Source organism: Gopherus flavomarginatus, chromosome 7 (assembly GCF_025201925.1).
Source record: "Gopherus flavomarginatus isolate rGopFla2 chromosome 7, rGopFla2.mat.asm, whole genome shotgun sequence".
In the NCBI taxonomy this organism is placed as follows: domain Eukaryota; kingdom Metazoa; phylum Chordata; order Testudines; family Testudinidae; genus Gopherus; species Gopherus flavomarginatus.
In genome coordinates, this window is record NC_066623.1 from 1,506,025 (window position 1) to 1,531,426 (window position 25,402).

General features: G+C 62.1%; 1 protein-coding gene across 1 annotated transcript; it reads left to right on the plus strand.

Moving 5' to 3' along the window:
• The first annotated feature begins 1,605 nt into the window (after positions 1–1,605).
• Positions 1,606–25,402, plus strand: GPRIN1 (G protein regulated inducer of neurite outgrowth 1). The gene is made up of 4 exons (XM_050961777.1): positions 1,606–1,657; positions 20,318–22,596; positions 22,663–23,686; positions 23,721–25,402. Exon 2 carries the CDS (start codon positions 20,366–20,368, stop codon positions 22,103–22,105), a length of 1,740 nt encoding a protein of 579 aa, XP_050817734.1. The 5' UTR covers positions 1,606–1,657; positions 20,318–20,365; the 3' UTR covers positions 22,106–22,596; positions 22,663–23,686; positions 23,721–25,402.

The following is a 25,402-nucleotide window of genomic DNA, read 5'->3' on the forward strand; positions in this document are numbered from 1 at the left end:
CGTAGAGGGACAGGCAGAGGCTGGAGGGACGCACTGACCCTCTGTGTGGAGCCACTGCCTTCCCTTCCAGCACCACCTGGGGACCATGTCCTCCCCTCCCCTGGTCACCCAGCCACTCCCTTCCTGGATGGACAAGGCCTTTCCTGGCGGCACCCAGGGCCGTGGGGTGCAGAGGCACCTGGAAGCCTGCCCTTCCTCACCCGCCAGGATCCAGGCTGCTCCAGCGTGGGATCAGGTGGGTTGGCCAGGGGTGGGGGGTTGTAGGTTCAGGCTGTGGGTGCATTTGCACACTGCTCCCCCTTCCCCCGATGTTGCTGATCCAGGCAGGGCAGAGAGGTGCCTGCTCAGCCGCAGAGCCCGGGAAGGGGAATGAGCTGACTGCTCCCACTGCTGCTGAGAGGGGAGGATGGGAAAGGCTGATCCCCCTCCCCCGCCGACACAAAGTGGAAAATTACCAGGTTGAGTAACATGGTGTCACTGCATGCAGGGCCCAGCTCCCAGCAGCCAAGAGAACGGGGTTGGGGTTGGGTCGGGGTCGGGGTCGGGGTGAGAGAGGGCTGGATGGGCAGAATCCACTGGCCAACTCAGCCCCACCCTGTGTGAGTGGCCAGAGATGTCCAGTGCCTGTGCCCAGGGATGGCTAGGTCCAGGGAGTGGGGACTCAAATGGAGCTGTTAGCCAGCACTGGACCCAATCTGATCAAGTCTTCCCCCGACAGCTGCTGGTGGCCTGGGGGAAAGAAGCCAGGGGTCTCGGGGCAACAGCGTGTCACAAAGCCTCAGGCATGACCCCCTGGAGCTGCATAGGCAGAGCCCCCGAGCTCCCCTTTGTCCCCAGAGCCTTGCTCAGGCTGGGCTGGAGGGGCCCTGGCAGGACAAGGTGGGGCATTCTGCCCGCTGGCCCTGCTTGGGTGGAGGCCTCTGATCTTCAGAGCTGTCAGCGGGCACTTCTGACTGGCGCCACGCTTCATTTCTGCCCAGGGCAGTGAGTAGCCAGCCGTGCCCTGGGGAGGGGGAGCATCAGAGTCTTTGTGCCAGGCTGACCGGGCCTCCCCAGTGCCAGGGCAGAGAGCCTGGGATCCCCAGTTCCCACCGGTATCCAGCACCGAAGCTCTGGGTGTCCAGCGGCGCCTGGGGATCTGTGGGCTGGGGATGGCTGCTGACCGGATGCTGGAGCCCAGCGAGTGCCTAGGCCTGCAGTCCCACGGGGCGGGGGCAGCCCTGGCCGCTGACTGCCTGCCGAGTCCCCAGGCACATCCCCACTGGCCTGTGGCAGAGGCTCGGGATCTTCCAAGGAAATCTGGCATGGCGATGCCCACTGGCACCAAGCCGCCCTGCAGAGGGTTCCGGGGGCAGCCCCCCAGGAACGGGCTCGGTGCCCTGCCTGTGCCTGTGCCCAGGGTGCCGCCCCCTGTCCGCCCCATGGCGCAGCTCCAGCCCCGCGGAGCCGGGCTCTCCTCCCGTCGGAGCGGCGCGGCGCGGCGCGGCTCGGCTCGGCGCGACTCGGCTCGCGGTTTCGCCCGCCTCCTCGCCCCGAAATCCGCCGCCTCCCCCACGCATGCTCCCAGCTGCACTCGCCGGCAGCGCCTGAGCAGCGGTGCGGGGCGGCGCGTCTCCCCGAGCCGGACGCGGGGCCGGGGCTCCCCAGGGTCCCGCAGGTCAGTGCACGCGGGCGGGGCGCGGGGAGCCGAGCGAGGGGAGCCTGTTGCGCCCCCGGCCCGGCGGCAGCGGGGAGCCCGCCCGGTGCCGGGACAGAGCCGCGGGGGGGCTCCGGGGCAGGGCCCCCGCCTGGGTGCTGGATCCCGGGGCGCCGGGGGGGCTCGTGTGCCAGCCGGGGGGTGTGTGTGCGCGCGCTGGCGCTGCCGTGTCTACACGGGGCTGGGTGTGTGTCGTGGCCGCGTGCTCCGGGTTTTCGGGGATCCGGCCCGGGGCACCGGGAGATGTCGGTTTCCGAGGAGACCGCCCCCGCCCCCCGAGCTTCCTTTCACGCAGCACAAGCGCTCTGTGCAATATTTCATCCTGCAGATGTGCCACCCCCCCCCGTCGCGTTTCTTATTGTCCAGAGCAGGGGCTCCCCTCTCGCCCATTGGCACCTGCCCCTCCCGGGACAGGGCCTGGCCCCCGTCCGGCTCTCTTGGCCTGGCGGGTGCCAGTGGCTCAGGGCGAGGGGCTTGGAGCAGGATTTGCTCAATGTGTGCGGGTGGAGGGGGACGCTCGCTGAGCGCAGATTCCTGCGCCTGGGAAGGCGAGAGAGGAACGGATCAGCCATGGGGAAAAGCCTCCAGTGCAACTGGAATTTTTTACCTGGCGAATATTTAAGGCAATTGCTCCTCTGGTCCATGCTTGGCAATGCCAGGCCCAGCAAACGGCTCCCAGAGACAGGCTCAGACCAGAGAGACTCTTGGGCCAGTCTGGTTTCCAGACCCTGCCAGCAGCAGCCTGGGCAGCTGGGTTAGGTGGGGCTGCGTGCCCCAGGGAGTCGCTCAGCGCTGGCCTGTGGCTTTTGCAGGCCCCTTGCCCAGGGTACCCGAGGGGAGGGCCCCGGCGGTGGTGTGTGGCGAATGGCGTTACAACAGGGGCGCCAGAACGGTTTTAGAGTGGGGGTGCTGGGAGCCATTGAACCAAACTAAGCCCTGAACATGCTGGAAAGCACTTCACGCCGGGTGTGGATGTGAGATGCTGCTTTTTCTACACTGCTGCTGCCACCCTGCTGCAAACGGATCTGGCTTTAAACACACCACAGACCAGCGCATACGCGGCCCCCTTGGGCAGGACAGGCCTGGAGAGCGAGGTGTGGGGAACACAGTGGACGGGCTGGGAGATAGGCTAAGCCCAGGGCGCTTGTCCCATAGCAAACTCGCTGTTACCACCTGGCTGCTCCCACCGTTCCTGCAGGGACGGTAACTAGGACCCAGGCGAGCGCCAAGCTGGGGGACGGCTCTGTGCTCCGCTCGCTCCAGTGTCCCTCCAGTCCAGTGGCTCCCTGGCTCAGCAGAATGCGGTGCTCTGCCAGTGGCTCTGACTTCCCCGGGGAGATCAGAGTCCGACCCGGGCCATGGTGCGAATGATGGGGCCGGGACGTGAGCTGCTTTTCTAGTTCCCAGCGAGCCGCTCTTCGTTCGGCGCGTGGGTAACACTGGATTTGCCCAGACGCTGAAGGACAGTAGCAGGCGAGCGTGACGCACAGCAGGGCCCTGCTGTCTCACATCCAGATTTACCCCTCTGGGAGCGGTTTCCCCTGCCATGCTCCGTCACCACATACGCCGACCCCCATATCTGCTGGCAGCTGGATTCCCTGTGCCCCCAATGCAGCGGGGTGAGCTGCTCTGCTCTGGCAATATGTCACACTCCTCCAGGCAGGACAGGCCGCTCTGGGCCCGGGCGGAAGGGCCGGATTCCTGCTCACACAGGGAGCAGGTTCTGCCTGGCGCTGCGCTAGCTTTGGCCAGTATCACTCGCTCAGAGCCATGCCACACCAGCACAGCTGGGATGAACGTGGCCCCATTGCATGTGCCATCAGCATCCCCCATCCCCTGCCCTGTCCTGCCCTTTCTCTGCTCCCTGCGTTGAGCAGGAAGGCTGGCCCCAAGGCCTGGCTGAGCCCCTGCGCGTCCATCGGAGCAGGCACCGGCTTTGCATGGCTTTGGGGTGCCAGGTTCAGAGCTGAAAACTGACCCCAAGCACCACAAAGAAGTGTGGCCATCGCTCCCCGTGTGCGGCGTGGCTGGGCACTGCCCGGAGGAGGGGCTGGCAGGGTGGCGCGGGGAGCAGGGATCATCCTTGGGCACTTTGTCATACGGTGGATACCTCCTCAGCTGGCCTGCCCCCGTCCTGCTCACCCACAACCCCCCCTCCCCTTTGCATTGCCCTCTCCCCGTTCTCCCTGCCCAGCTCCCCAGCTCCCCCTCTGGCCTCTGTCACCCACTGCGTGTTCTCCATCACTCCCCTTTCTCCTTCCATGTGTCACCGCCAGAAGCAGTGGTAGGAACGCGATGTATTTTTAGCTTCTTTCAGTGCTGTGGAGCAGCTGGAGACGGGGAGAAGCAGCCAGTACTCAGCAGACTCTGCTCTGAGATCCTCGGAGCCTGCAGGATTCCAGCTGTACTTGACACGGCTGCCACTGCGGTCACCTCTGGGGTGAAGCCTGCAGCTGTCTGACAGCACAGAGCAACAAGGGCCAGGAGTGGGGGAGGAATCCTGTACTCAGTGTGTGGGAGGGAAATGCCTGCCTCCAGTAGGAGTTTGGCCAGGACTGCGGGGCTGAGGATCCTACGGTGCTGGGTGATCACAGGTACCCAGGAGCGTGGTGGTAGCTATTTGCTCAAATTCAGCACAGTGCCCCCTCACTTGGCCCTGGGGCATTGGATCCTCATGGGCTCGGGAGCCGCAGCTGCTGTCGGAACGGGCTGCATTTGCACCCCTTCTGCGTGGAAACGCTCTTGTGCACATGCTCGAATATCTTGGTTGTGAGTACAATGCCCAGCTTGGTGTGCAAAGGCAGGGGCTTGGTGCGTGCATGGGTCGGCCTCTGCTTTTGCAGGGGCAGGTTCAGAGGCTTTTGGAGAACGTGTCCCAACAGTACCAGTAAGAGTCTGGCTGGGGCACTGAGGGGCGCAGCAGATCCTCAGCACACGGGCGTGTCTGAGGGATGTCAGTGGATTGCAGCGGAGTGAGAGGGCAGGACCCAGCTCTGGTGGATCTAGTCGCCTGGGGATCAGTGCCACATGGCCCTGGGCTTGGCGTAGTGACGAGCAGAGGCAGGGGTTGGTTACAGCCCTCAGGACAGAGACAGCGAGTCAGACAGGCAGCGGCACGGCAGAGGACGTGATGAAGACACAGCTAGACATTGATGGGCACCGTGCTGCACAGCCGGCCTCAGCTCAGCCACCATCCTAGGGATCCGCTGTGTTGTGCCCTCCCTGGCGCTGATCCTGAGCAGCTCTCTAGGGCGTGGGCCAGCACTGGCTCCAGAGCACCCCATGAGGGCCCAGGGAGCCTGGCTTCCCCGTCCAGCTTCTCTTGGGCTTCCCAGCTGGCTGGGCAGACGCTGATTCATGCCCCAGGGTTCCTTGTCAGGAGGGGGGATTCTGTCATGGACAGCCCTGTGTCCCTCCCTGTGTTGGCACTAGCCCCCAGAGGGTCTGGCACCATCATCTGTGCCCACTGGCAAACCCTGCGCTCCTCCCACCATGGAGCTGCTGGTTGGTGACATGGGGCCAGGGCGTGTGGCCCAGGCCATGCTGACCTACAGGACCCTGTGATGGAACCAGCTGAGTCCCAGGGGTGCATGCCAGGCATCCCCCCTCTGTGCCAGTGTAACAATGCGGCCTCTGGCAGGACACAACTCAGATTATCAGTTCAGGACAAATTGCTCAGAGCAGGGCAGTGGCAGCCCAAGGCTGGGTTCCTTTACTGTTAAGGCACCAAACCAGCCAAACAGAGAGGACTTTGGCCTCACCCCACTGGCTAACCACAAGTCACACAAGCTATTCCCTTAGACACTCCAATTTCCCAGTGTCACCACCAGTGCCACCCGTCCTGGGGATGAATGGTTATGAAAACCAACACCCCAGTAAAAGAAAAAGGTTCTCTCGATCCCAAAGGACCAAGCCCCAGACCCAGGTCAATATACACATCAGATCTTACCCACAAATCACGCTGTTGCCAATCCTTTAGAATCTAAAATCTAAAGGTTTATTCATAGCAAGAAAGAAAGAAATATAGATAAGAGTTAGAAGTGGTTACATAGAATCAATTATATACAGTTCTTAGTTCAGGCTTGTAGCAGAGATGGAGTAAACTGCAGGTTCAAATCAAGTCTCTGGAACATCCCCCGCTGGGATGGGTCATTCAGTCCTTTGTTCAGAGCTTCAGTTTGTAGCAAAGTCCCTCCAGAGGTAAGAAGCAGGAGTGATGACAAGATGGAGAAGCTGCAGCCTTGCCATGCAGCCTGTGCTTCCTTTGTTCCAAACACAAGTTGCCCAGCACATGGCCGGGGAGAACCTCAGAGTTCGGTCCGTAGGCCTGTCCCTGGCTTGCTGAGTCACAAGGCATATCTGCCTTCTCTCAATGGGTCAGTTGTGTAGCTGATGGTCCTTAATGGCCATCAAGCAGGCTAGGCAGTGCTGACGCCACATTGTCTGGAGTGTCACCCAGAAGCATAGCACAAGTTTGAAATACAGACAGTCGAGAGCCAATACTTATAACTTTAAATACAGAAATGATCCATGCACACAGACAGCATAATCATAACCAGCAAACCAGAACCTTGTCTTAGACCCCCTTTATACAAGATTTGGTGCCACTACAGGACCTTCGTTGCACCAATGATCATTCCGGTACTGGGCTGTGTCAGTAACATCAGAGCCAGGCACTGGCAGACGGGCAGGGCTGGGCTGGGCCCAGGAACCTCTGTGAGCAGGGGCCAGCAACAGCTGCAAACTGATCTCTGTAAAATATCATGCCTCCAAATCCAGCCCCCCAACCCAGCCCTCCGTACCTATCCCCCAATCTAGACCCAACGTACCTGCCCCCCAACCCAGACCCCATACCTGCTCCCAACCCAGCCCCCCATACCTGCCCCATCCAGACCCAACATACCTGCCTCCCAACCCAGTCCCCAACCCAGCCCCCCGTACCTGCCCCAACCCAGCCCCCTGTACCTGCCCCCCAACCCAGTCCTCCAATCCAGACCCAATGTATGTTCCCCCAACCCAGCTCCCCTGTACCTGTCCTACCAGCCCAACTCCCATATCTCCCTGTACCTGCTCCAACAGCCTGACCCCTGTGCTCCCTGCCTAGATCCCTACACCTGCCCGTGACCCGCTGCCTTCCCTGACCCAGCCCAACTGCTGCCCTCAGTGCCAGACCCCCGCACCTGCCCCTCACCCCCACGTTACCCAACACAGAGCCATGTACTAGCCGCCTGCCCATTCCCCAGCTGCTTGCGTCCCCTGCACCAGCTATGCACCAGTCCCCTAACCGCACTGTGGTGTCACCCCCATTCGCACACACTGTCACGGAATATGGGGGAGTCCAGCCCTGCACCCCTCCTCCTGGGACTGACAGTGGCTCTCAGCCAGCCAGTAAAACAGAAGGTTTATTGGACAACAGGAATGCAGGTTACAGCAGAGCTTGTAGGTACAACCAGGACCCCTCAATCGAGTCCTTCTGGGGGTTCAGGAAGCTTAGTCCACAGCTTGGGATTCCCTGAATTCCAACCACCCAGCCCAAAACCGAAACTGAACTCACTCCCTCCAGCCGGCCCCTTCCTTTGTCCAGCTTCCCGGGCAAAGGTGCTGACCCGCTCCCTGGCTCAAGTTACAGCCTTAGGTCCTAGTCCCTCACCTAAAGTCCTCCCTGGCTCTCCCACTCCCCACACAGACAGCCCCTACTCCATCACATCTCTCCCCCCTTGGAGACTGAACTGAGCAGGGTCACTCTGCCCAGTGACCTGGGAAAGTTCAGGGCCCCCTCTCCGGGACAACGCGTCCGCTGTCAGGATGGCACTTCCCTTCACATGGACCACGTCCATGTCATAGTCCTGCAGGAGCAGGCTCCACCTCAGGAGCTTGGCATTGGCTCCTTTCATCTGGTGCAGCCAGGTCAGGGGAGAGTGGTCGGTGTACACGGTGAAGTGTCGCCCAAAGAGATATGGCTCTAGCTTCTTAAGGGCCCACACCATGGCCAGGCATTCCTTCTCGATGGGCACGTAGTTCTGCTCCCGGGGTAGCAACTTCTTGCTCAGATACACGATGGGGTGTCTCTCCCCCTTCTCATCCTCCTGCATTAACACCGCCCCCAGTCCCGTGTCTGAGGCATCTGTGAACACCATAAAGGGTTTGTCAAAATCTGGGTTTGTCAGAACTGGGCCACTAACCGGAGCCTCCTTCAGCGCCCGGAGAGCCTCCTGGCACTGCTCGGTCCAGACCACCTTGTCTGGCCTCCTGTTCGTGCACAGCTCAGTGATGGGGGCAGCTATGGCACTAAAGTGGGGCACGAAACTTCGATAGTACCCCGCCATCCTACTGGAGGCCTAGACCTGCTTTTTGGTTTGGGGAGTGGGCCAGTCTCTGATCACCTCCACCTTGGCTAATTCCGGCTTTAGGCAGCCGCTCCCCACCCGATGGCCCAGGTAAGATACTTCAGCCATCCCCACCTTGCACTTCTCAGCCTTTACTCTTAACCCAGCCTTTCGGAGTCGGTCCAGGACTTGTTTAACCTGGGACATGTGGTCCTCCCAGGTCTGGCTGAAGACGCAGATGTCGTCAATATACGCCATGGCAAAACTCTCCATCCCCCTCAGTAGCTGATCCACCAGGCACTGGAAGGTGGCCGGCGCTCCCTTGAGGCCGAAGGGCAGAGTCAGAAACTCGTAGAGCCCCAGAGGGGTGATAAAGGCCGATTTCAGCCTGGCATCTGCATCCAGCGGCACTTGCCAGTAGCCCTTTGTAAGATCCATAGTGGTGAGGTACCGAGCGTCTCCCAGCTTGTCTAGGAGCTCGTCAGGCCTGGGCATGGGGTAGGCATCAGATACGGTGATGGCATTGAACTTTCGATAGTCCACACAGAACCGGATTGACCCATCCCTTTTGGGGACCAGCACCACTGGCGAGGCCCAGGGGCTGGAAGACGGCTGGATCACCCCCAGAGCCAGCATGTCCCTGACCTCTCTTTCAAGATCCTGGGCAGTTTTACCAGTGACCCGAAAAGGGGAGCATCTTATAGGGGGATGTGACCCGGTCTCCACCCGGTGGACAGTCAAATTAGTGCGTCCAGGCTGGTTGGAAAACAGCTGTCGGTACAGATGCAGCACCCCTCTGATCTCAGCGTGCTGTGCCAGGGTCAGCTGATCAGAGAGGGGAATTGCCTCCAGGGGGGAACCAGCTTTTGTCCCAGGGAATAGATCCACTAAGGGGTCATCTCCCTGCCCCTCCCAATGTCCACACACGGCCAACACCACATTCCCCCTGTCATAGTATGGCTTCATCATATTCACATGGTACACCCGGCGGCGATGAGCCCTGTTAGACAGCTCCACCACATAGTTTACCTCATTCAGTTGCTTGATAACCTTGAAGGGCCCTTCCCAGGCAACCTGGAGTTTGTTTTTCCTCACAGGGATGAGAACCATCACCTAATCCACGGTGGCGAAGACCTTCTGCTCCCCCTGGGCTCGGGCCAGGTTCTCCCTGGCCAGGCCCATGAGCTTGGCAAGTCTTTCCCGGAAGGTCAGGACATACTCCACCACCGACTCTCCATCGGGAGCGGCCTTCCCCTCCCATTCGTCCCTCATCAGGTCTAGGGGCCCCCTTACCCGCCTTCCATACAACAGTTCGAAAGGCGAAAACCCAGTAGATTCCTGCGGTACCTCTCTGTACGCGAACAGCAGGTGAGGTAAGTACTTGTCCCAGTCCTGCGGGTGCTGGTTCATAAATGTTTTTAACATCATCTTCAGCGTCCCGTTGAACCTTTCCACCAGCCCGTTGGACTGGGGGTGATACGCTGAGGCCCAGTTGTGCCGGACCCCACACTTTTCCCACAAGCACCGGAGCAGGGTCGACGTGAAGTTGGACCCCTGGTCCGTTAAGACTTCCTTGAGGAACCCCACCCAGCTGAAAATGGTCAGCAGCGCATCTGCCATGGTGTCTGCTTCAATAGAGGACAAGGCCACTGCCTCGGGGTAGCGAGTGGCGAAATCTACCACCAGAATGTATTTCTTCCCCGACTGGGTCGTCTTGTTGAGAGGTCCCACTATGTCCATGGCCACCTTCTGGAAAGGTTCTTCTATGATGGGTAATGGCCTCAAAGCCGCTTTCCCCTTGTCCCGGTCCTTCCCCACCCTCTGGCAGGGGTCACAGGATTGGCAGTACTGTTGGACATGGGTTAAAAACCCCAGGCCAGTAAAAGTTCTGTAGCAGCCTCTGCCTGGTGCGCCGGATTCCCTGGTGCCCTGCGAGAGGGATGTCATGGGCCAGGTACAGCAGCTTATGGCGAAACTTCTGGGGAACCACCAGCTGCCTCCTGATCCCCCATGACTCCACTTCCCCTGGGGGAGCCCATTCTCGGTACAGGAACCCCTTCTCCCACAGGAACCTCTCCTTGCAACCTCTTCTCATGGTCTGTACTGCACTGAGGTCAGCCCGGTCCCTGGGTTTCCGCAAGGAGGGATCTTTCTGCAACTCGGCCTGGAACTCAGCAGCTGGGACAGGGATGGGGACATGTTCTCTCTCGCTGGCTGGGTCTGAGGCCGCAGCCTCTCTGAGCCGTGTCCCTGGGGCGTTCCCTCCCCACCAGGTTAGGGTCCTGCACCTCGGGCAAAGTACCTTCCCTGTTGTCAAGGCGCAGTGCCCCTCGCCGGCTCTGACTACGGGTCACGACCAGGGCACCCCGGGTGTTATTTGGGCAGTCCTTGAGGTCCCCGCCCATTAACACTTCTTTGGGCAAATGTGGGTGTACCCCCACGTCCTTGGGGCCCTCCTTGGCCCCCCGCTTCAAGTGTACCCTTGCCACGGACACCTTGAATGGGGTCCCGCCCACGCCCATCAGGGTCAGGTAGGTGTCGGGCACCATCCGATCTGAGGCCACCACCTCGGGCCGGGCCAGCGTCACCCCTGCGCCCGTGTCCCAGTACCCAGTGACCTTCCTCCCATCTACCTCTAGGGGAACAAGACACTCTCTCCGGAGGGGCAGCCCTGCACCCACCCGGTAAACCAAAAACCCAGAGCCTGGAACATCCAGCCCCCCAGAGAAGCTGACCTGGGGACCTCCTTCCTCCTTCACAGGTTGTACACTGCCAGCCCCCCTTTCCTGGGAACGTTGCCCCTCCTCCGACTGGGTCTTTACCCAGTCAACCCTCTGCGGGTTGGGTCTGCTCGGTCTGTCCCTGAGCTTGGGGCACTGGGCCCTTATGTGGCCTCGTTGGCCACAGCGATAGCAGCCCATGTCTTGTGGCTCCCCTCGAGTGGGTCGGATGGACCTGATGCTGGATGTTCCCCTTTGGTGGGGGTTCTCCATAGGCCCCCGCTGGGAGGTCCCATGGTGACTCTCTCTCTGCGTTGAGGCAGGCTTGCTCCTTCGAGACTCCTCCCTGTTATCCCCTGCCCGACTGTCCACAAATTGGTCGACCAGCTGGCCTGCGTGCTGCGGGTTCTCTGGCTTCTGGTCCATCAAGCACAGCCTCAGGTCGGACGAGCACTGTGCATACAGGTGCTCCAGTACGAATAGGTCCAGCAGGTCCTCTTTAGTTGGGCCCCAGCTGTCCACTTGCCGGCATACCCCTGCGCCCATTTGACGAGTTGTAGGTATGTGACCTCACGGGTTTTACGCTGACTCCAGAACCTTTTCTGTTACATCTCAGGAGTCAGCCCAAACTCGTGGAGCAGGGCCTGTTTGAACAGTTTGTAGTCCCCTGCCTCTGCCCCTTTCAGTCGGCTGTACACCTCCACGGCTGTGGAGTCCAGTAAGGGGGTGAGAACTGCGATCCTGTCTGCAGGGTCAACCCTGTGCAGCTCGCAGGCATTCTCAAAGGCCGTCAGGAAGGTATCTATGTCCTCCCCCGCCTTATGCCGGGCCAGCAAGCACTTATCAAAGCTCTTTGTAGGCTTGGGTCCCCCCTCACTCACCGCAGCCGGGACCTCGCTGCTCCTCAGCCGGGCCAGGTCCAGCTCATGCTGGCGCTGGTTCTTCTCGTGTTTATGCTGGTTCTCCCGCTTCTTCAGTTCTTGCCTCCTTAACTCAAGCTCTTCCCGTCTCAGCTCCCTGTCATGTTCCATCCGCATCCGTTCCAGGGACGTGGAGCTCCGCCGGGACAATCCCCTGCTGGCCGCCAGGGTCAGGGGGCCCTCGGTATTCACTAGGCTTCCCCCAACCCCTCCCCTAGGTATAGGTGGGCAGGGTCTCGGGGTGTCCTTGGCAGCAGTCTGGCCCCTCCCAGCCATGTCAGGCCCCGGGGCCCACGCTGCGTCCGCTGGGCGGCTTCCCTCAGGGACCGAGCTCAGTTCACCCAAGCGATCTCTCTCCTCCAGCTGGGCAATTAGCTGTTCTTTGGTGGACCTCCCAGTGCGCAGCCGCGTCTGCTTGCACAGCTCCACCAGGTCGCACTTAAGGTGCTTAGCATACATCTTCCTGCTGGCCACTCGTCGGCCTGTGCTCTCAGCTTTCCACTGGTTCCAGGGAGACCCCCAGTGCACCAGCCCTTTTTCAGGTCACCCCCTCTTTGCCAGGGTCGAGCTGCAGACTCCTCTGCCCCTGGGACTGCTCCTGCAATCTCCCCAGGGGATCCTGTTACTGCAAAGTCCTTTGCTCTGGTCACACACTCCCAGGGGTTAATCACCTCCTGAAACCATCGCTCTCTGTCTCTTCAGCCCACCTGGTCCCCGTCAATCCCCCTTCGTTTTACTGCTCCCCAGTCACTTACTGCAGGAAGCGCCGTCCATGGGGTGCAGTAGATCCCACCTCTGCCACCAGTTGTCACGGAGTATGGGGGAGTCTGGCCCTGCACCCCATTTCCTGGGACTCACAGTGACTCTCAGCCAGCCAGTAAAACAGAAGATTTATTGGACAACAGGAATGCAGGTTACAGCAGAGCTTGGAGGCACAGCCAGGACCCCTCAATCGAGTCCTTCTGGGGGTTCAGTTTGAGATTCCCTGAATTCCAACCATCCAGCCCCAAACCGAAACTGAACTCCCTCCAGCCGGCCCCTTCCTTTGTCCAGGTTCCCAGGCAAAGGTGCTGACCCCTTCCCCCCCACCTGGCTCAGGTTACAGGCTTAGGTCCTGTCCCTCACCTAAAGTCCTCCCCAGCTCTCCCATCCCCCACACAGACAGTCCCTACTGCATCACACACACACAGTGCAGTGCATGCAACCAGCCCCCTCGATACCTGCACAGGGCCGTGCCCTGCAGGGGCACTCAGCTGCCTGGCCCCTGTCACGGAGTCCCCGGGTGATGCTCTGGAACTGCTCCCCACAAAGCCAGGCAGGACTTTGGGGAGCCTCCTCTCCCTTGGAGCAGACTTGTTCAGGGCACGAAGCTCCCACAGCTTCACCTCCTGGGTCTCTCCTTGGAGCATTCAGCATCCTCTGCCCCTCCGTGCACTTCCCACAGCGAGCCCACCCCAGCGGGGTCCTGGGGAAGCCACAGGGTCCTGCACCCCCACTTTGCAGTCAGACGTGACTCTCAGCCAGCCACTAACACAGAGGTTTAGTCGATGACAGGAACAGGGTCTAAAACAGAGCTTGTAGGTACAGCGAACCGGACCCCTCGGCTGGGTCCATTCTGGGGGCAGTGAGCTAGACCCCCAGTCTGCCTCCACCCTTGACCCCAGCCAGCTCCAGACTAACAACCCCTCCAGCCCCTCCTCTCTCCTCAGCTCCTTTCCCGGGCCAGGAGGTCACCTGATCCCTTTGTCTCCAACACCTTCAGCTGGCACCTTTGCAGAGGAGGGGCCCAGACCATCAGTTGCTAGGAGACAGAGTGTGTCAGGCATTTAAGAGCACTGGCCCTTTGCTCTGTAGCAATCACACACCCTGATTCCACCACCTAGATACTTAAGAACTGCAGAGGGGACACTGAGGCACCAACACAGTATTCAGAGAAAACATTAAGAACATTCCCAGTTCATCACAGCCCCTCAGAGCCTAACCTGCCCATAGCTGGCTACCACACCAATGGCCTCAGAGAGGGTGACAGCCCAGGGTCACCCAGCAGCCAGTCACCCGCTGGGCTGGGGGCTCGAGCATGTCTCTAGTGCAGGCTGGGCAGAAGCTGGTGAGTCGGGGCCATGGGACCCTGGGCCTGGAGACGACATGGGCTAGTGGAACAGGCACAGGGCTGGGAGCCAGGATTCCGAATGCTAGCATGGCTGGTGCTGCTCTGTGGGGGTGATTTCCCCTGTGCAACATCCCCCCAAGGCCTGTGCACCCCGAAGCTGCCTGGGTGGGCTCTGCCCCAACCTCCCTGTTCCCCCACACCTCCTGCGCTGCTGTGCGGGGGGAGGGGGCCCAGGACCAATGCTGACCCAGCAGATCTCCCAGGCAGCCCAAACTGGGCCCCACACATGTTCTGGCACAACTTTTGGGGAGGGCAGCGAGCCAGTGCCTGCCCCTGTGCAGCTCCTGGGCACCAGGGTGGGCACTGGCCTCCCAGGGGTGGCCCCAGCTCTCGGTATCTCAGTGCCCAGTCTGCGAGCTGGGGGTGGTACCCCTTCTTCCTGAGGGGGAGCATTTGTGGCAAGCCCTCTATTGCATTTCACTATGGAGCAGATCAGGCTGTGCGGCCCCGCCTCATTCTCTGTGCTGGCGGGGGCATGGGCCCCTGTGACGGCTGGGCTGGGGTGATCACCGGGGAGGCTGTTCAGGGTAGCTCTGCCCCTACTAGTTGCTGTCCACAAGGGGCCCTTGCCCCTCAGTGTGCACCTGGGAGTCCCATTGCACAGTGCGGCCAGATCCGGGCGGGGGCAGGACCTGCTCCCCTAGCCTGTCCCCGCAGAAGTTGCTGAAAGTCACAGGATTTCCGCCTCGAGATCTGGCTGCTTGTTAGGAGATTTTGGGTGCATGGGGCCACATCAATACCTGGTGTAAATCTGTCGGCTTCCATGGTTACACCAGGCATGGGCTTGGCCCATGGATCTAGCGAGCTGGCAAGAAGAAGAGTGGTGCTGGCGCTGAATAGCCTCAGCTGCCCGGAGAGGCCGGGGGTGGCTGGAGCTGGGCCCCTGCAGGTGTCTTGGCCTCAGCAATGGAGGTTAGCTGAGATCAGGCAGAAATCAGGGACGCATGGGAGGGGACAGGAGCTCACCTGCCGGGCTGCAGGAGAGACCTGGAGGTCTGTGCTGGGGGGGAAAGGCGCACATGGCTCTGGGTCTGGCTGCAGGACCAGTTTGCCCTGGTGTCCGTTCTGCAGCCACGTTGGCCTGGGCTCTCAGGGGGAGGACGGGGCTGTCTCACGCCCCAGCCCTCAGAGCAACTCCAAATAACCCTCTTTCACTCCTCTGTCAGCCTGCCAGAAATTCCTTTTCCTGCCTTCCCCGCAAACCCGCTGGCCCGAGGCGCTGGCCGCGTTGCTCAGTCCGGGAGGCCTGGCCAGCATTCCCTGCTCTGCTGCTGGACGTGCCGCAGGCACCACAAGCCTTGCCCAGCCCCAATTGCTCAGGCCGCAACTCTGCCTGGCCACGTCGAGAAAAGCTAGAATCGGGGCTGTGACGTCCTCACATCCTCTCCCTTTGTGGTCAGCAGAACCGCCCGCGGGCACCAAGGCACCCGTTGGGGAGGGGTCGGGGGAGGCCAAACGTCGCAATAGCAAAGGGTGTGGCGGAGGTGGTGCTGCAGGGCAGGGGGTAGATGCATGCCCACACATGCATGTGGACTGTGGTGGGGAACAGGACTCGCCCCTGTATGGTGGGGGAGAGGGTCTGTTGGAGTCGCTGTTTCATGGGACCATTGCACCATCCCACACTTATGCCACGGCCATCGACTCCCACCCCAGCCCAGCGTGTCGCCTCCATGGACGTGGCATTAGGAAATGCATGTGCATAACAGTGCGCCTCGTTTGCACGTTGTGACGAACTGGGACTGTTCTTGATGTGGTCTTTGGATGCTGAGTGGGGAGTGTTGGCCTCGGAAGGTTGCAGGGGAGTTGTGCTGGGATTGTCGGCATTGGGGATGGGAGACTTTCCTTGAGGGAGGATACCGGAGCACGTAACACGAGAACCCAGGACCGGGGTTGGAGGCCAGGTGGGAGGCTGAATGAGAGGCTAGGGAGAGTTTCAGTTTGGAGCTGGCAGGGAAATGGAGAGGAGCTCCCTGACGGGCTTGGGCTTCCCAGCGGGGCTGTGGCCTCCCTGAGGCCGCAGATGGACCTAACTAAAGGGGAGTCCTGCTGTCTGTACTGGCAAGGCCTCTCTTGGACTGTGCTCCTGTTGTCTAACTAAACCTTCTGTGTTACTGGCTGGCTGAGAGTCCCGGTGAATCACAGGAAGCCGGGGGTGCAGGGCCTTGTGTCCCCCCCATACTCTGTGACAACTGGTGTTGGAGGTGGGATCTACTGCACCCTGTGGACGGCGCTTCCTGCAGTAAGTGACTGGGGAGCAGTAAAATGAAGGGGGATTGATGGAGACCAGGCGTGCTGAAGAATTAGCAAGGGACGGTTTCAGGGGGTGGTTAACCCCTGGGAGTGTGTGACCAGAGAGAAGGACTTTAGCAATACCAAGGTCCCCCGGGGGATTGCAGCGAGTGGTCCCAGGGGCGGAGGAGTCTGCAGCTGGACCCTGGCAGAGAGGTGGTGACCTCGAGAAGGGCTGGCACAATAAGGGTCTCACTGGAAACTCTGGGGAGCGGCGAGCACCCAGACCTGTGAGTGGCCAGCAGGAAGATGTATGCTAAACGCCTCAAGTGCGACCTGGTGGAGCTGTGCAAGCAGAGGGGGCTGCGCAGTGGGAGACTCACCAAAGACCAGCTGATTGCCCAGCTGGAGGAGGGAGACCACTTGAATGAACTGAGCTCTGTCTCTGAGGGAAGCAGCCTGGCAGATGCAGCGCAGGCACCAGTGTCTGTCCCCGCTGGGAGTGGTCAGCCGGCTGAGGGCTTCCCGAGACCCCCCATTCCTATGCCGAGGGGAAGGGCGGGGAGGAGCCCAGTGAATGCCGAGGGCACCGTGACCCCCCCGGTCAGCAGGGGATCATCCCAGCGAAGCTCACCCCCCAGCAGGGGATCATCCCAGTGATGCTCGGCATCCGTGGAGCGGAAGCGGCTGGAATGGGAGCGAGAGCTAAAACTGAGAGAGCTGGAGGATCGTGAGAGACAGAGAGAACATGACTGGGAGGAGAAAGAGAGACAGAGGGAACATGAGGAGAGACAAAGACAGCAGGAACTGGAGGAGAAAGAGAGACAGAGGGAACATGACCAAGAGGAGAAAGAGAGACAGCGTCATCATGAGCTGGAACTGGCGAGGCAGAGGGGCAGCGGGCCCCCGGCTGCGGTGAGCGAGGGGGGGCCCAGGACCGCGCGGAGCTTTGAGAAGTGCATCCTGGCCCAGCGTAAGTAGGGGGAGGACATGGATGACTTCCTGGAGGCCTTTGAGACGGCCTGCGAGCTGCACCAGGTAGCTCCGGCAGACAGGCTCCGGGTTCTCACCCCCTTACTGGACCCCAAGGCCGTGGCATTGTATCACCAGCTGGGAGAGGAGGAGAAAGGGAACTACGAACTATTCAAGCAGGCCCTGCTGCGCGAGTTTGGGCTGACTCCTGAGATGTACCGGGAGAGGTTCCGGAGTCAGGATAAAGCCCCTGAGGTCTCATATCTGCAACTAGCCGTCCGCATGGAGGGATACACCAGCAAGTGGGCAGATGGGGCCCAGACGAAGGGGGAAGTGCCCATCCGACCTGAGGCTGTGGTTGGTGGACAAAAATTCAGAGAACCTGCGACATGCAAGGCAGCTGGCCGATGAGTTTGTGAAGAGCCGGTCGGGGGGTGGCAGGGAGGAATCCCAAAGGAACAGGCCCACCGCGATGCAGAGAGAGAGTCATCCTAGGACCTGCCATAGGGGAAACATGGAGAACCCCCTCACAAGGGGAACATCCGGTGTCAGGGCTAACCGACCGGCTCAAGGGGACCAGCAGGACATGGGCTGCTATTACTGTGGACAAAGAGGCCACATTCGGACCCAGCGCCCCAGGCAAGGGGGGCTGACAGCTTATCAACTGTTCAGGAGGGAGGAGGGCCTCAGGCCAACTCCTCCGCAGAGCTGGATGCTCCAGACTTCAGGTTTTTTGTTTACAGGGTGGGCGCGGGGCTGTCCCTGCAGAGCGAGTGCCTTGTTCCCCTGGAGGTGGATGGGAGGAAAGTCTGTGGATACTGGGACACGGGCGCAGAGGTGACACTGGCCCAGCCCGAGGTGGTAGCTCCAGATCAGGTGATGCCCAACACCTACCTGACCCTGATGGGGGTGGACAGGACCCCATTCAAGGTGCCCATGGCAAGGATACACTTGAAATGGGGGCACAAGGAGGGCCCCAAGAAAGTGGGGGTGCACCCCCATTTACCCACTGAGGTTTTAATGGGGGGGGGGACATGGAGAACTGGCCAAGCAACCCCCAGAGTGCCCTGGTCATGACCCATAGCCCGAGCCGGCAAGGGACGCTGTGCCCTGACCTCGGGGAGGGTACCTTGCCTGAGGTGCAGGACCCTAACCTGGTGGGGAGGGAGTGCCCAGGGACACGGCTCAGGGAAGCTGAGGCTTCAGACCCAGCCGGTGAGAGAGAGCAGGTCCCCATCCCTGTCCCAGCTGCTGAGTTCCAGGCTGAGTTGCAGAAAGATCCCTCCTTGTGGAAGATAAGGGACGTGGCCGACCTCAGTGTGGTACAGACCATGGGGGGAGGTTGCTGGAAAAGGTTCCTGTGGAAGAAGGGGTTCCTGTACCGAGAATGGGCTTCCTCAGAGGAAATGAAGTTGGGGGGATCAGGAGGCAGCTGGTGGTACCCCGGAAGTATCGCTGCCAGCTGCTGTGCTGGGCCCATGCCTTTCAGGGCACCAGGGAATCCGGCGCACCAGGCAGAGGCAGCTACAGAACTTTTACTAGCCTGGGGTCTTTACCCAGGTCCGACAGTACTGCCAATCCTGTGACCCCTGCCAGAGGGTGGGGAAGGCCCGGGACAAGGGGAAAGCGGCTTTAGGACCCTTGCCCAGCACAGAGGAGCCTTTCCAGAGGGTGGCCAAGGTCAGAAGGGGGGCTCTGAACCAAGAGAGCCCGAATCACAGCCCTCCAGACTGGAACGCGGGGAGAAGACCCCAGCCCAGCTTGAACCCCAGGGATATTGGGGTGGGAAAAGGGCATGGGCCACATAAGCCTTCCCACATGTGAGCTACAAGTGCCATTGAGCACCCCTGACCTAAAGGGGGTGTGAAGCTGGAAGGGCCTGGTGTAATTCTCCCCCACGAAGGGGAGGGATGCTGGGGCGTCCATGGGGATGTAGGTTGGTTCGAACTTCCCCAGGTCACTGGCTGAAGTGACCCTGCTCAGTTCGTTCTCGAAGGCAGGAGAGATGCGACGAACTGGGACTGTTCTTGATGTGGTTTTTGAATAGTGGGTAGGGAGTGTTGGCCTGGGAAGGTGGCAGGAGAGTTGTGCTGGGACTGTCTGCACTGGGGAAGGGAGACTGGCCTTGAGGGAGGATACCTGAGCACGTAACACAAGAACCCAGGACCGGGGTTGGAGGCCAGGTCACACCTCTGCCCGGGACACTGGACAGAGGCTGGGGGAGGAGCCAGGGGGAGGCTGCCTGAGAGGCTGGAGGGGGGAGTTTCAGTTTGGAGCTGGCTGGGAAATGGAGGGGTGCCCTGACGGGGCTTGGGCTTCCCAGCAGGGCTGTGGCCTCCCTGGGGCCCCCAGATGAACCTAACTGAGAGGTCCTGTTGTCTGTACCGGAAAGGCCTGTCTTGGACTGTGTCCTTGTCGTCCAATAAACCTTCTGTGTTACTGGCTGGCTGAGAGTCCCGGTGAAGCGCAGGAAGCCGGGGGTGCAGGGCCTGGTCTCCCCCACGCTCCGTGACACACGCGCACGGGGGCTGTCACTGGTGCAGGCCTGGAGCTGGTCAGGCATTTAGTGCATGTGGTCGCACGTCAGCTCTGCCACCGAGGCGCTGTCTGTACCGGGACAGATGGGCTGGAAGCATAGGGAGCAGCCGAGGGCCTCACCCCGCAAGTGCTGGGTGCCTCAGGCTCTGCTTGTAGACTAGGGTCCTGTTGGGTTGGTCTTGGGTCCCATCAAGGCTGAAGCTCTGCCCTCGGGGGAAGCCTGGAGCTGGGGGGGAGCGGGACCTGGAGCGGGGCTGGGGGGACCTGGAGTGTGTGTGGGGGAGCTTGGAGTGGGGGGCGGGGGGAGCCTGGAGTGGGGGACGGGGGAGCCTGCAGTGGGGCGGGGGAATGCCCATGCACAGACGCCAGCTCTCGCCCCCTACAGGGCACAAAGCAGGACTGCGACAGTTCGGCCAGAGGTGGACGCAGCTCCAGCTGCTCCTTGTGGGCAGTGGGCACAGCCTGTGCTTGGGGTGTCCTGCTCCCCATCACCCTAATCCGTCTTTCCAGTGTGGGCCCCCCGCTTCTGCTGGGCACGGGCGGCTCCTGCTCCTCTGGCGCTGGGGGCAGAGTCCGGCCCCTGTGGGCCGATTTGCTTTGAGGCAGCCGGGGTCTCCTTAGCAGCGAAGGGGCCGCGGCCGGGGCAGTGGGAGGCCCGTGGGTCCGGGCCGTGCTACCGGAGGAGGTGGTGCAGAACGGAGCACTGCCCGGGGCTGCAGCGTAACCTGCTGTTGTCTCTGTTTCAGAGCCACGCACCAGGCGGTGAAGTAGCATGGGAGAGCCCTGGCCGAGGCATGGGCAGCGCTGAGGAGCCGGAGAGCCTGCAGCTGCTCACACAGGAGGGGGCGGCTGAGGACGTGACGAGTGGCTACCTCCACCCCTCCCGCTGTGGGGCCATGAGGAACTGCTGCGGCACCGAGGCCAGCGGCACCGAGCCCCGCAGCCAAGGCAACACAGAGAGACCAGCCCAGGCCCCCGCCATGGCCCAGCAGTCCTCACCGGAGCCCGCGGCTGGCAGCCAGGCCTTGGCTCTCAAGGGCCCCGGAGCGGGAGCCAAGCGAATGCCTGTGGCTGTGAGCTGCTTGGGACAGAACGGCGAGCGGAGCTTGGGCCCCCTGGCGCGGCCCGATGGCTCCTTCGTCCCCCAGGGCCCTCCAGCGGGGGTGGGCGCTGCCGTGACCAGCCCGGGGCCGTGCCTCAAGGGGCACAGCAAGGACCCGCCGAGCGCCCCGGCTGCTCTGAAACACGTTGCATTTCTTGAACCAGCCGACACAGACCCTGAGCCAGACGGTGCCGGAGCCGCTGCGGTCAGTCCGGAGCTGGGTCCGGTGCCTCGCACGTGCCCGCAGGACCGAAGCCAAGAGCAGCCTGGGGCCTGCAAGGGAGCCGTGTCCCGTTGGAACGTGGGAGCCCCCGGCGCAGCACCATTGTCCGATGATGGCGTGGGCACACCCTGTGGAGACGCTGGTGGGAAAGCACCTGCGTCTCTGGCAGAGGCCAAGGCCCAGCTGGGACCCCCGGCTGCCCCAGGGCCAGGGGGCAACGGGGACATGGCGCTTCCTTCTCCTCTGGAAGCGACCAAGGAATCCACCCCGGGAACGGAAGCAGCGTCAGGCCCAGGAACAAGGCTGGATGCAGGCCGGACCCCGTCAGCCCGAGCCAAGGAGACCAGTCCCCCTGCCCCTCTCTCCATCCAGAAAGCTGGGCCAGAGGCCCCCTCTGCTGCTGCTCCCAGCAAGTCAGGGGAGAGCCAGGCGGCTGCAGCTGAGGCCGGAGGGGGACCTGCCCTGCCCCAGAGCACTGCGGAGGGAAGCCCAGCTCAGGAGCCACCACGAGCAACGGGGACGGAGGTGGGGCCTGGGGAGGAGGCTGCTCGGGAGCCCCGGACTGTGGAGCTGCTCTCCAAGACCTACTCATTTGAGGTCACTCCTCCCCCACAGGACGCTGGGACTCAGGACACCGGGACACAGGTCGGCAGCCGAGTGTCGCTGGTGTCTGTGGCCATCAGCCCCATAAACCCCCCGGACGGGTCCTTGGCCTTTACCTTCCACAGCCGGGGCCAAGGCCCCTCGGGCCTGAAGAGCCCGGGCCCGGAGCTGAAGCCCTCCAAGAAGGACGCGGAGATGCAGGTCTCCATCCCAGTGGAGACCAGGTCTGTGGCCACGGGGCCCATGACGCCGGTGGCCAAGTCTCCCCAGGCATCCTACCCCGAGGTGCACGTGAAAGGGGCGCAGGAAGAGCCGCCCGAGCCCATCCGGGAAGTCAGCTGGGATGAGAAGGGGATGACGTGGGAGGTGTACGGCGCCGCCATGGAGGTGGAGGTGCTGGGCATGGCCATCCAGAAGCACCTGGAGAAGCAGATCGAGGAGCATGGCCGGCAGGTGGTGATGACGCCACAGAGCACCCGGGCCAGCTCCATCAAGGGGGCGCCGCAGAAGGGGGAAGTCAAGCGGCCGCCCAGCATGTTCCAGGCGCTTCTGCAGAGCGTGCGCCGGCCCCGCTGCTGCTCCCGGGCCGGCCCTGCCGTGGAGTGAAGCAGCCGCTCGCGCCCTGGCGAGCTGGGAGTGGCAGCCCAGCCCAGGTCGTGGGGTTTCTCAGGCAATCCTGGGGGCTGGGGTCTTGCCCCTCTGGCCCCATCCTCAGCAGCTCCAGGCACTTGGACCCCATGGTCTCCTGCTCACCCAGCCCAGACACTGGCCAGACTGCCCCTCCCCGAGCTGCATGCCTGGGCAGGGTGCAGCCTGCAGAGACTTCAGGCCCCAGCATGCAGCACTCACCCCTGCAATGTCTGCTTCCATTAAGATGGAGCACTGCATGCTGGGACACGTAGTCCCCACACACTACACCTTGGTCTGTAGGAGGCATTGGCTGTGATTTGGGGTCAGGCTGCAGCCGTCCTTCTGCTGGGCAACATCTGGGCACCCCTGGGTGGGGCTGGGGTTTGTGTAGCGAAGCTCGTGATGGGAAGGCCAGAAGAAAAGTGGAAGGGGTGGGGGTGGTTGCGGACCAGCCCTCGGGGGGGTATGTGGCGGGGGGCCAGCTCCTCGCCTTTCCCCCGGTCACAAGCTGAGTTTCCCAAAGCACAAAACAGCACGGCCCAGGTGCTAAGGTCTGGCTCCCCGGATAGTGCCCAGTGCCCGGGGCTGAGCCCTGCCCAAGCCGGAGAGTCCTGCTGCCCCTTGTGCGTTCTGGGGAGACTCCAGCTTCCCGTCAGCCTGGGCAGCTGGAACCAGCCACGCTCTGCCTCCCTGCAAAGCTGCGGTCCTGCTCCCCCCTGAGCCAGGCTCCCCGGGGAGGTGGTGCAAGCTTTGCAGTCAGGCTGTGCCCTGCTTGCTGGGCTGGCCTGAGCCAGCTTTGCCGGCGGCATGTGTCGGCCTGTGGTTTGGAGAGACAAAGTCCAGCCTCGCTCCAGTTCCTGAGAGGCCCCTGGCTCTGCAGCGCAGCCTAGCTGCTGTCACCGACTCCCACCCTCGACTGAGCTCAGAGCTTTGCAGACGGGTGTCCTCCTCACAGTGGCACGGGGAGGCAGCCTGCAGCCGTCTGCCCCAGCTCAGCCCCACCCTCCCCACACCGGAGCACCCGGGGGCAGGCGCTGCTGCGTGGTGCGTCCCTGCTGCAGGTTTAACAGCCCCTGGAACCTCCCCAGCTCTCCCCAGCCACTGGCCGCTCCCGCCTGCTGCACAGGTGCTCAGTGGCCATGCCAGGGCGGGGAGGCATACCTGTGCCTGCAGATGGCACAGGCCCTGGTGGCAGAGCTCCTACCAAAAGGTTGTGAGTGGAGAAGCGCTGAGCCCTGCGCCCCCAGCAAGAGCCTCGGAGAGGAGAACAGCTGGCGGCAGGCCTTAGCCCTTGTGCCAGGGGAATGGCACCTGCCCAGCACACGGAGCAGCGTCTGCCACCCCCACACCAGGAGGGGCAGGCTCCCAGCAATTGGGTTTCCAGGGGGGAGTTTCAGGAGGCCCCTGGGAGTCCAGCCCAAAACGAACCTGAACTTGTGGCTTACAGCCAAGCAGCTGGAGGGACCAGTGGGGCTGGGCCAGGCCAGAGGGGCTAGTGCTGCCAGACCCAGTAACAGACCCCCAGGCTCCGCTTGCTGCCTGGGCCCAGAGCTGCGAGTGGCAGCCCAGCTGGGTGGGGGCAGGGGCCCAGCCTGCTGCCTTTGTTCTCACGTTGTCAGTCAGTCAAGGCAGGTCCCTCCTGCTCCCCCTTGGCTCAGCAGTGACCTGGCAGATGGGCCCTGGAATCTGAGCTGGTTCTGACCCAGCAGCTCAGGCTCACGTGCTCCGTTCTCGGTGGGATCCCAGCTCATCACGCTCCCGGCACCAGCAGCCAGGTGCCCCAGCGGGCTCCACAGAGCAGCGTGGGGAGTCTTGGAGTCCAGGGCCAGGTGCCAAGGCCACAAACCCAAGCCAATTGCCTGAGAAACCCAGACCACTGGGCAACGTTCATGTCCTGTCTGGGAATCCCTGCGGGTGCGTGTGGCTGTGGGTCCCTGCGTGTGCCGGTCCCTGTGTGGGCATATGTGGGTCCCTGCGTGTGTGTTTCTGCGTGTGCATGTGTCTGGGTGTCCCTGCGTGTGTGTATGTGTCTGGGTGTCCCTGCGTGTGTGTGTCACTGTGGGGGTGTGGCTGTGCGTGTCCCTGCGGGGGTGGGTGGGGACACCGCTGTGCGCCCCTGAAATCCACGTGGTTTTCAGATCACAAAGGGGTTTGTTGGCACTTTTCATGTTCAGGTTTTTCAGGGGAGATTTTATTGAACCGTGTTTGAATTTTCAGGCTTTTTAAAGGACTCGTGGTGGCATTTCCCGCCCAGAGCCGCTCACTCCGGCAGCGTGAGGAGCCGTTTCCTTTTCTTCCCTCTTCTACAAACTTCCTTCGTGGTGGGATTTCGTGGTTTGTCTCTGGAAACAAAGCAGGCAGGCTGAGCCCAGCTGAGTGCCTGGGTGTGTGGGGGAGTCACAGCTTCTAGGACGCACCCCGGCCGGAGCTGGGGGCAGCACCACCTCCCGCTGCTCCAACATTCACCCTGGCGAAGCCCACGCCACAGTGGGGTCGGGGACAGAGCCTGCTGGTGGTTCCTGTGTCAAGCCCTTGCCCCCTGTCCTCCCGGCAGAGCGAGCTCCCAGCACAGGCTGCTTGGGCCTCCTGCCCTGGTGCAGCTCGTAAAGCGACCGGAGCCAGAGCTGTGGAGTGGGAGCGCTGGTGGATGCCAGGGCAGAGGCGGCGCCAGGGAGCTGATCCTGTTGTTGGTGGTGATCAGTGCCCTGAACCTGCTGCACAAGGCAGCCCCAGCCCCCCCGGCGCCTGCCCAGGTCCACAGAGCCTGTGGGAAAGGAGCAGAGGTGCCTGGCTCCATGGCACTGCATCCACCCCCCGCCCCCCGTGCTGCAGGAACGGTTGGGGACTGGCCTAGGCAGGAGTGGGCCAGAGAAAGATGCAAAGCTGGTGTGTGGTGAGAAGGACCCGGCTGCTTCTCTCTCTGGGCTGGATGCCCCCCAGGATGCACCCCACTGAATCAGTGGGCTCTGCCCCGGGGGGGAGTGAGCAGGACTCAGGCCCAGCGTGGGGCGTGTGCTTTCGCAGGCAGCTGGCCTGATGCAGGTGGGCATGGCAGGAGTGTCTTCCCCCTGGACTGCCCAGCCCTGGAGCAGGCGTCCCCCTGCTTGTTCCGAGAGTCACGTCCCTGCAGTCCTCCCGCTGCTTCTCCCTAGTGCCCTGGAGGGTGAGGGGCCCGCTGGGGGGGGCATGGGGCCAAAAGGGCAGTGGGTGCTTGGTGCCCAGTTTCAATGCCACGTGCCTTGGAGCTCACCCCTCCAGGGTGTCCCAACAGGC

Excerpts from the sequence above, each read along its gene's own strand:
- GPRIN1 (XM_050961777.1), top strand. The coding sequence starts at position 20,366 with ATGGGCAGCGCTGAGGAGCCGGAGAGCCTGCAGCTGCTCACACAGGAG.